Source organism: Amblyomma americanum, chromosome 1 (genome assembly GCF_052857255.1).
Source record: "Amblyomma americanum isolate KBUSLIRL-KWMA chromosome 1, ASM5285725v1, whole genome shotgun sequence".
Taxonomy (NCBI): Eukaryota; Metazoa; Arthropoda; class Arachnida; order Ixodida; family Ixodidae; genus Amblyomma; species Amblyomma americanum.
In genome coordinates, this window is record NC_135497.1 from 521,341,023 (window position 1) to 521,350,791 (window position 9,769).

Genomic DNA, 9,769 nt, shown 5'->3' on the forward strand with positions numbered 1-9,769 from the left:
TATCCGAGACCAATAATAGCTCATCAAAACTTGTTTTTCTTAAGATCACCTTGCGTTCGCTCTAAAAGTGGTTCGATGAGAAGATTTTAACAGATTTTAGAGTTTCGTCAAAATGCCGAAAACGCCGGTCACACGGCTATTTACAGATGTGCGCACATTGCAATACAGTAAGGTTTAGCTGTTTTGCGTGACCATGCTTGTGACGCAGTCCGGGCCTACGACATACTAAAGTGCACAAGCACCTGGCTCAAAAACAAGGATCCATGACAAACAGACACTTTATTGTAAACCGAAAGAAAAAAAGCACTGCACACAAACTAGGCCTCTGCCTGGGTCTCCTCGAATTCCTCCTAGTCCTCAGGGGTGGCCTCCTGGTACTGTTGGTATTCTGACAGCAGTTCGTTCAAGTTGGACTCGGCCTCGGTGAACTCAAACTCGTCCATGCCCTCTCCGGTGTACCAGTACAGAAAGGCCTTGCGGCGGAACATAGCTGCAAAAAAATAATATATCAAGCAGGCGGGGTCACACTCCTAGAACTGTCCCCGAAAATGCGCTGTACCAGAAAATCGACAGCAATGGGTACCTACAATGAAAGCATGTGCTTTTAAGAAGCACTTTCAAATCAAACACGATGGTCACCTGTAAACTGCTCGGAGATCCGCTTGAAAAGCTCTTGAATGGCTGTGCTGTTCCCAATGAAAGTAGCAGACATCTTCAGACCTCGAGGCGGTATGTCACAGACAGCTGTCTTTACGTTGTTCGGGATCCATTCAACGAAGTAACTCGAGTCCTTGTTCTGGATGTTGAGCATCTGGTCATCGACTTCCCGCATGCTCATTCGGCCTCTGAAGACTGCAGCAACTGTCAGGTAACGACCGTGGCGGGGGTCGCAAGCAGCCATCATGTTTTTGGCATCGAACATCTGTTGCGTCAGCTCTGGCACAGTCAGAGCCCGGTACTGCTGGCAGCCGCGAGACGTGAGTGGAGCAAAGCCAGTCATGAAGAAGTGGAGGCGAGGGAAGGGCACCATGTTAACGGCCAGCTTGCGAAGATCAGCATTCAGCTGCCCAGGAAATCTGTGAGGAATGGGACGGTGCTTGATTAGAAGCCCGCTTAATTCAAAAGGGGAGAGAGAATTTACAGAGGTATGTTGGGCGCTCTTGTTTGGGAGCAGTCAGAACAAGATTGTGGTAAGATTATAAAGCAGCTACAATGGTCAGTGGAGGCATCTTGTAGAATGTCGCGATTGTTGCCGCTGTTCGTTCAAAGCTTTTGAATATCGGGTCATCAAATTTTAAATTCAGTTCTCTTCACGCCAGTGCAGAGAACGAAGCCCAATGAAAGAACGAACTCATGGAAATTTCAGAAGTGACATAGTTTACACTTTGCCAGTCTGTTCTAGAGAACATTGAAACTGCATGCCTGTTATTTGCCTCAGCCAAATTACAACGGCGGAGAAACAAACCAGCTCCAGTAAGGTAACAAGATTTCTTCTGTTGCTGTTTCCATTCATTGGCAACCAGTATTCCATACTGACTGTTCAGCACGCTAATGTGGTACTCTGCTCCCAACTTCCTCAGAAAGTGCCACTATTTATCGAGGAAAAACTTCCATACCAAAACGTGGGAATGTGTATTCCCTTTTCCCGAAGAGAAAACGGGGATAACTGATTCCACTTTACGTGAGGCGTTATATGGAGGTCCTGTACGCTAGGATTAAGGAGCTGAACGAGATAAATGTGCGCTTTATAAAGGAGAAACAGTTCAAAAAGCATTCTCCACTGTCACACACCTAAATTATTTCCAAGAGATTTGAGATGTTTGCTTTTTGAACAGAGTAGTTTTTCATCATTTACAGCGCGAGGCCTTAATTTACCTTTTCGCCTCATGAGTTTCTGAGGTACAGTGGTGAAACACGGCCATTTTATTCCCAATGTGTGCAATCGCATGCCGTAGATTAGGCGCCGCTCCATTATTCCCGACGGCAGCCGCCTTCTCGTTATTGCTGCCGTTGCCAAATTCACTTTCTTTGAAGTGTTTTTCAAAGCTTCCTTGAGCAGCTGCTTGGCTGGCTATAGCAGGTGCGGTGTTTGTTAGTTTTTATGCGGACGGTGAGGGTTCTTTTATTTGCTTTCTTGCTCGTCATTGTATTTTCTTAAAATATTGCCACCACATGCACTTTATACATGGAGATTAGCTGCAGTGTATTACTCTAAATATTTTGTAAAAGACCTTGGCGACCGCAGTCTTTGCAGTGCTTGTTCCATAATGAACCGATCACTACCGTCGGAACTAACAATTCGGCGGATGGTGTCGACCTCTTTGGGCTCTTTATGAACATGCATGAGGCGCTTAAGTGACCCCTTGAATGAAGCTGCGAAATACTTACCTCAGGCATGTGGTCACACCAGACATCGTTGCAAAAACCAAGTGGTTAAGGTCTCCGTAGGTGGGAGTCGTGAGCTTAAGCGTCCGGAAGCAGATGTCGTAGAGTGCTTCGTTGTCGATGCAGTAGGTCTCGTAGGTGTTCTCCACAAGCTGATGCACTGGCTTTTGTGGCAGTAGAATCGAGTGGGTTGTTTATTAGAAGTCGAGATTCTTCACCTGAGACACAATGGGCATTGAATTCCCGTACATGTGCAGTTCAATCCGGGGGTCACTGTGCAGGGGTTTCAGCTCCAATATTTCCGATTTATTTGGAGAGCAACGGAGGCCAGTGTTTGCTAATTGGGTGGTGGTGATGTCTACGGCAGATTGCAGGATATCCTGCGCTGTTCTAATTTATCCACCCGTTGTCCAGGGGGTTGTATCATGTGCGTATTTGGCTGTGTGTAGCCCTGGGATAGCATCAAGGGCCTTTGTAAGTCGCGCTAGGCAATGTTAAAAAGTAAAGGTGATACGGCCGCCCCTTGTGGGTTCCCGGTTGGGCAGTGGGAAAGACTGGGAGGCGACATCCCTAAGATAGAGTTTTTCCGTGCATCCCTGAATTAAGGCCCGAACATCTTGCCATCAGCGGGTGCCACACACGGTGGTGGCTAACGTCGTCAGGATATGGCCATGGATTATTGCGTCGAAAGCCTTATGAATATTGTAAGGCCGACCCTCTTTTCCAGCTGCATACCTTTGCAGGAAGTCGGACGCCGGCACACGTGGAAACCGCTCCCCAGTATAAGCGAGAGCCCCCGAATACATACGGGGAACGAAAATGGTCGCTTGACGCACGGACCCCCCCTCCCCTCCCTAACGACGTGGGCTATCGCCGGGAAGGCACCCACAGCTTCCCGCCGTGCCTCGTGAACAAAAGCGCATTCCCAGGAGGGCCGTGACGGACACCTGTCATGGCGGACAGGCAGTACTCGCCAAGAATGTGGGAAAACAGGCGCTAGAGAACAAAAGCGCATTCCCAGGAAGGCCGTGACGGACACATGTCATGGCGGACAGGCAAGACTCGCCAAGAATGTGGGAAGACAGGGGCGACCCTTAATCTGGTTTCCCGGAGCTACAGATGAACCCCTTCATGCTTGTTAGCTGTGTCCCGCCATCGGTAGCGCGGCAGCATCGTGGGCCCTTTCTCCCCCTCCTCTGTTGCTGACGAGCGACGCGGACCGATGGTGGGTGGCGGTATGCATGCCTGAGGCAAGGATTAGCTCCCAAGGGAGAGCCTGTGGATACTCTCACTTGAGAGAGAGTGGTGGCATTTTTGGTTGTTTATTTAGTTTGTATTGTTAACAGACTCTGGGTTCGAGGCTAAGCCCAACCCAAGGGGTTGTCCCCATCTCGCATGTTATTTTTGATTGGAGAATTGATGATTTGGGCGGGCCCCTGAAAATAACCGCCCTTAGTCCTTTGTTAATCAAGTGCTTAAAAGCGCATGTAAACGGATGCAGTCCAGTCCAGTCTGAGCTGGGGCTCCATGCTTAGCATGTAACGTGATGCTACTTAGGCTCTAACCTGCCCGGTCGATGAGTAAAGTAGCGCAAAGTTTGTTCTTTTGTAAATTCAATTCTGCGTTTTCCAGTTTAACTCTCTGTATATGTATGTTGTAAATATATGCTCTGCTGTCATCATCTACAAGCTCGCCTCCTGTTCATCTTCCAAGCCGAACGACACTAGAGGAAGGGTTTGTGAACCATCCTCGAAGAAACGAACGACCTTTTGAAATTCTACTAATATCCAGGGCCAGTATGGCTCGAGTAGCGGCTGTACTACGCTTAGAGAGACTTTTTAAGGGCTAGAGACTCTTTAAGGCCGAGAAGTGCGTCGTGCGTTGAGATGTTTGGACGGAAGCTAAACAGAACGTTGGAGAGGAAGCATGTTGTTTCTAGGAACGGTTGCAGGCAATAGAGAATAACGTGCTCGAAGAGCTTGCCGACACAGCTCGTTAAGGAGAGGGGGCGTAAATTTTGAAGGGTGAGGGGTTCGCCCGGTTTGGGTATAAATCACATACTGGCATAGGTGCAGGCTGACGGGAGCGTCCCAGCGTGCGAGTGGTAATTAATGAGCTCCGTGAGATCCTGAAGTGAGACTTCAAACAGATTGAGTAGTGCATTGTGCGTTATGCTATCCGGCCCCGGCGCCGTAGAGCGGTGAATACTAAAGAGTGCTCGACGGACTTGGGTTAAGGTAATGTCGGCATCAAGTTCCGGGTTAGGTGGAGGTGGGTTAAGTGGATCTGCTGACTGAAAGGTGGGGGTATATAAGTGTCCCGTAGTTGGCCAATAACATGTGAGCTCTTTTGAAGCTCTAGTTTCATTAGATGAAGTGTGCTTACTTGTTTCTCAGATTTAGTGGTTTTTGGATTTAAGAGAGCGAGTAGGAGGGAACGCGTGCGTTTAGTGCTTAATGTACCCTTGAGGTCGTTACAAAAGGTTGCCCAGTTTGCGCGGGCTAGGGTGTTCGCGTATTCCTCAGCCTCACGAGTGAGAGTGGCTATGCGGAGTCTCAATTTACGATTGTGTCGCTTGTGACGCCAGAGCTTGAGCAGTACCTGTTGGCCCTACCATAAATGAGCCAGACGCGCATCAACCTGCGGTGCCGCAGGGGTGTTTTAATGCGTTTCCTGTTCGTCTGGATAGCCTCCAGAAGATGGTTTTATGATTTATGGTTTATGGGGGTTTAACGTCCCAAAGCGACTCAGGCTATGAGGGACGCCTTAGTGAAGGACTCCGGAAATTTATACCACTTGGGGTTCTTTTACGTGCACTGGCATTGCACAGCACACAGGCCTCTAGAATTTCGCCTCCATCGAAATTCGACCGCCGCGGCCGGGATTGAACCCGCGTCTTTCGGACCAGCAGCCGAGCGCCATAACCACTCAGCCACCGCGACTGCTAACAAGATGTCTGTCTAGTAAGTGAGAGTACGGGGTTCGGTTTGAATCAGCTGCCAAGTATGAGCGCAATTTATCCCAGTCAGTGAGGAGCTGTGAACGAGGGCTGAAAATCTTGGACTCGTAAGCAAGAATAGTGGAGACTCGAAAGTGGTCACTCCGAAGGCTGTCTTGGAGGACTGTGTGAGATTATTGATAATGTTCGGTGTGGCTTGGCCCATGTGAGATCGGGTGTGCTGTCCCGGGTGACACTTGTGCTAATGCGAGTGAGCACGGTGGGGTTTGCGATCAGGCCAAGGTTGTAATCAGCCATTGCGGTAGACAAGAGGTTATCTTAGGGGGTATCCGAGGTGTATCCCAAGTGCGCGTGACGTCTATAAAAATGCCCAAGCACAAGGAGCTTTGAGGAAAGACAGGAGCCCAGGATGCACAGAATAACTCTGCCTTTATCTTTGAGATTGATGTATCTGTTAATACTGAGACCATATGTGTGCCAATGTGAGCTTTCTATCGCGGTATACTGAGTGTCCATGCTTGCGGACGATTTTGTCAATGTGCTGTCTAGCACCGGCATGGATGCGAGTGTCAAGATTGCCGTACGTGGCGTAAGGGCTGCCGTGTGATAAACGGGTATATGTAGGAAATTTGTTTACGTCTCTTGCAGAGCGATGACATGAGGGTATTAGGGGAGTTTGAGATATATGCTGCTAGTTGTGCTTGTATGCTACGACCGTTCCAATGCCATATATTTTTCTTTTGGTGTAGTTGTTCAGCAGCTATAGTGCTGATTATACTAATAATTTCTGAACGAAATTCAACGGAACGTATGTATTGCTTTACCGCCTCTTGAGGTGTAATAGGGGTTCAGGGGTTGGATAAGGGGTACCAGGGGAGGCTGCTTGGACGGGCCACTCGCGTTTTTTAGCAGCGGCGGCTCCTTTCTGAGGAGTAGCGTTCCGGGATGACAACGCCTCCCTAGTCTCCTGGATGCGGGCTGCGGATTCACTGGCTTTAGAGGTAGAGTCCCGCGGCACGATGACGTCCGTCTTGGTACCACTAGGTTCCAAAGTTTTATGTCCGGCGTTCACGGTGTCCACACTATGCTTTTCCGTCTGGTTTTTGTTATCTTGTTCGTGCGACAGTTTCGGGTTCTCGGTCTCCATAGCCTGCTCCAAAGATGCCTGGGCGGCCGTGGTGACCACTGGGTTCTGCCTCTGCGCTGGGAGGGGTGGTCATTCTTTTGTGCTTTGGTTCAAAGGTATCTTTGGGTGGACGGCGGGTGTCATGCTTGGACCGTTGGTTTGATTCACTTTCATGGGCAGTGTTGTGCTGTTGCTATATCTTCTACATCTTTGCTGTTCTCCCGGCTTGTATACTGGTTTGGTTCAATTTGCGGCAATGCTCATTCCTGGGTCGGTACTCGGTCTTGTGCTCCTGTTCAGTCTTGTGCTTCAACGCACTCTTTTGCTTCTTCTCAGTCTTTTGGTTCTTCTGCTGTTAAATGTTTTCGACCACTTGGGGAAATATAATGTGCACTGGCACTGCACACCACATGGCCGCACTGGTGGTGCAGTTCTCGACATTTTATGAATATTGGGCCCGCTGGCCTCCACTACAGTATCCCCACCGCAAAACATCATTATTGGCACACCGTTGCTAAACTGACAACATAGAGTTGCAACGTGATAGCCATCCCACCAGATTGTTGGCGTCAAGCGTTCTGTTTGGCGGAGCTGCCGATATGACATTTTCTTAAACACGAAGACCGGCACTAGGTAGTTTACAAGTCGTCTGTGAAAGAGCGGTTTACTTGTGCGTCAAGGGCCATGCGAACGCAAACATTATCTTGTATAGTGCTGTCTGTGCAGACATTTTAATAATGTTGCACACACGCATTCTTAAATTTCACCGTTAAACCCTTTACATAGGATCTAAAAGAGCACAAGTATTTAAAAAGAAATGTCGCAGACACTTCCAGGGGCGTTAGCTAGAGGATGGATAATAATAATAATAATATTAATAACTATTGCTTTTTGAGGAAAGGAAATGGCGCAGATTCTGTCTCATATATCGTATATATGTCGAATTGAGAAGAGCTCGCGTGTGCCGCAACCACAGATGTGTCGTCTTCAATGCAACACAAACATAGCGAGATAGCCAGACTAACCTGGACTTGCAATAAAGATTAACCAAGGCCAACCATGCTATGCCTTATCTTTCGCTACGTATATCCAGGCGTAGTTGAGCTAAGCCGCTGCCAATTCTCTCTCTCTCTCTCGCTCTCTATTTACTGCGCATGCGACACTACTAGTACCGAGCCACAGGTGTTACCCTATGCGCAAAGCCGCGCATTTCCTCAAAAGTTAAGTCTCAATTTTCAGTTCTCTCTTTCTTCTTTGCCCTAGCCAGAGGCGTTCCGCCGCGGCGCAGCGCCGCGCCTTTCCTCAAAATCCAACTTCAGTTTTCAGTTTTCTCTTTTTCGTCCTTATGGAGGAAAAACGCTAACGCGCCCGTGTGCTGTGCGATGTCAGTGCACGTTAAAGATCCCCAGGTGGTCGAAATTTTTCCGGAGCCCTCCACTACGGCACCCATGTCTTCCTTGCGTCTTTCACTCCCTCCCTTATCCCTTCCCTTACGGCGCAGTTCAGGTGTCCAGCGATATATGAGACAGATACTGCGCCATTTCTTTCCCCCACCCAAAAAAAACAAACCAATTTTCGTCCCTATATGCAGACGACATAGCTTTGTGGTTCCGGGACCACCGGGCGAGGCGTTCCGCGTGCGGGGGTGCCTTCAGGGAGCCCTGACCGCAATCGATGCCACCTTGCGCGGCCTTGGTCTGTCGCTGAGGGCGGGCAAATCGGTGGCCATGGCCTCAGTTTCGCGCGCACCTTGCGCCACTGTCACTGGACGGGACTCCGATTCTTTGGCGTAAATCGGTGCGGTACCTTGGTCTAGACATCGACTGGCGCCTTTCCTTCCGCCCCGCGGCGACCAAGGCCTGTCTGCAGATGAAGAGGATCACCGCCGCGCTGCACAAGCTCACCGCTCGAGGCCAGGACATCTCCCAGCAAGCCGCGCTGCGGCTATACAATGCCGCAGCTTTGGAGGCGGTGCTCTATGCGCTGCCGCTCGTCACGGTGCGCAAGTCGCGCTGGAAGAAACTCGAGCTCCCGCACCGCAAATCCCTGCGCGTGTGCCTAGGCCTGCTAAAAAACTCGCAGTGCGCCGCAGCATTGGCCGAGGCAGGAGCGTGGCCGTTTGAGCTCCAAGCAGCGCGCAGGGCACTGAATCACATCGACCGGCTTCACCGGGCACCGGACGGCGGCTCGCTGCTGCAGCGTATGCGATCGCACCCGCGCTCACGAATGGGCGCGGTGCTGCTCGAGTATGAGCAATTCACACAAGGCCCACCCCCTACGGGTCCTGTGCGCCCTGTTCTGCTGCCTCGGAGGTACAGCGAGAGATCGTCGGCATTACGGGAAAGCGGAGCACACCCCTCTGTCCTGTGCAGCAGCTGGCCAGAGCCGTCATACACGAGGAGCTGCAGGACCATCTCCTTGTGTATACCGACTGCTCAGTGGCCCGCGACAGCTGCTCCCTTGCTGCGACGGCTACCATCCCCGCCCTGCGACTGCACAGCCAGCAACACGCAACCTAACACGCAACCTTCCTGGGCTCCTCCACCACGGCGGAGTTGATGGGGATCCGGCTCGGGCTGGACCTGCTGCTCACCCTCGGCCCTCCGCCGCCCAGGAGTGCTCTGCTGTGCGACTCCCGAGCCTCCGTCAGCCGCCTGCAATCTATCGGCTGCGATATTTTACTAGTGCGGCAAATTCGCTCGCGCGTCGAGGGCCTCGCGCAGTTAGGATGTGCCGTGCGTGCACAGTGGGTGCCCGGTCACTGCGGCATCGCCGGCAACGAAGAAGCTGACGACCTCGCGACCGCTGCACACTGTAAGGTTTCTGGCGACAGCCCGTGGCCTGATTCAGCTGCGTATTCGGCCCGGACACCTGGAACCGGGGTCACTGCACAGCGATAGGCATCTTGGTTCCCCCGGCCGGTCCTCGCCTGGTTTATTGGATTCCAGACGGAGGATTATGCTGCCGTTTGTAAACAACATTGTTCCCGGAAGATCGACCCTGCGGGACGGAGGCAGTTAGCGACCGCCTGAACTATGCAGGGGTGGTTCACCCTTTCATCTGTGCCTGCTCGCTGGCGCCTCGCCCATTCGGACTTCCCGGAAGACGTGTTCGGCTTGACAGCGTGAGAACAGTCGTTCGGACGCGAAGACAACGCTCTCTCTGGTGGGGCGATTGTCCAGCGACACCCTCTCTCTCCGGCGAGGCTTGTGACGGGTGCGTGTCGCTATGAGAAGTGGTGTGTGTGTGTGTGTGTGTGTAAGAAAACGCAAGTTAGGCAACGCCCAACCTGGCGAAGA

The 9,769-nt window shown here is 51.2% G+C and overlaps 1 protein-coding gene across 1 annotated transcript; it reads right to left on the bottom strand.

Moving 5' to 3' along the window:
• Positions 1-350: 350 nt before the first annotated feature.
• Positions 351-2,621, bottom strand: LOC144128705 (tubulin beta chain-like). Its single transcript, XM_077662335.1, has 4 exons — positions 2,604-2,621; positions 2,389-2,549; positions 640-1,076; positions 351-490 (listed from the first exon to the last, which is right to left on the bottom strand). The coding sequence occupies exons 1-4, from the start codon at positions 2,619-2,621 to the stop codon at positions 351-353; spliced, it is 756 nt and encodes a 251-aa protein (XP_077518461.1).
• Between the last annotated feature and the right edge of the window lie 7,148 nt (positions 2,622-9,769).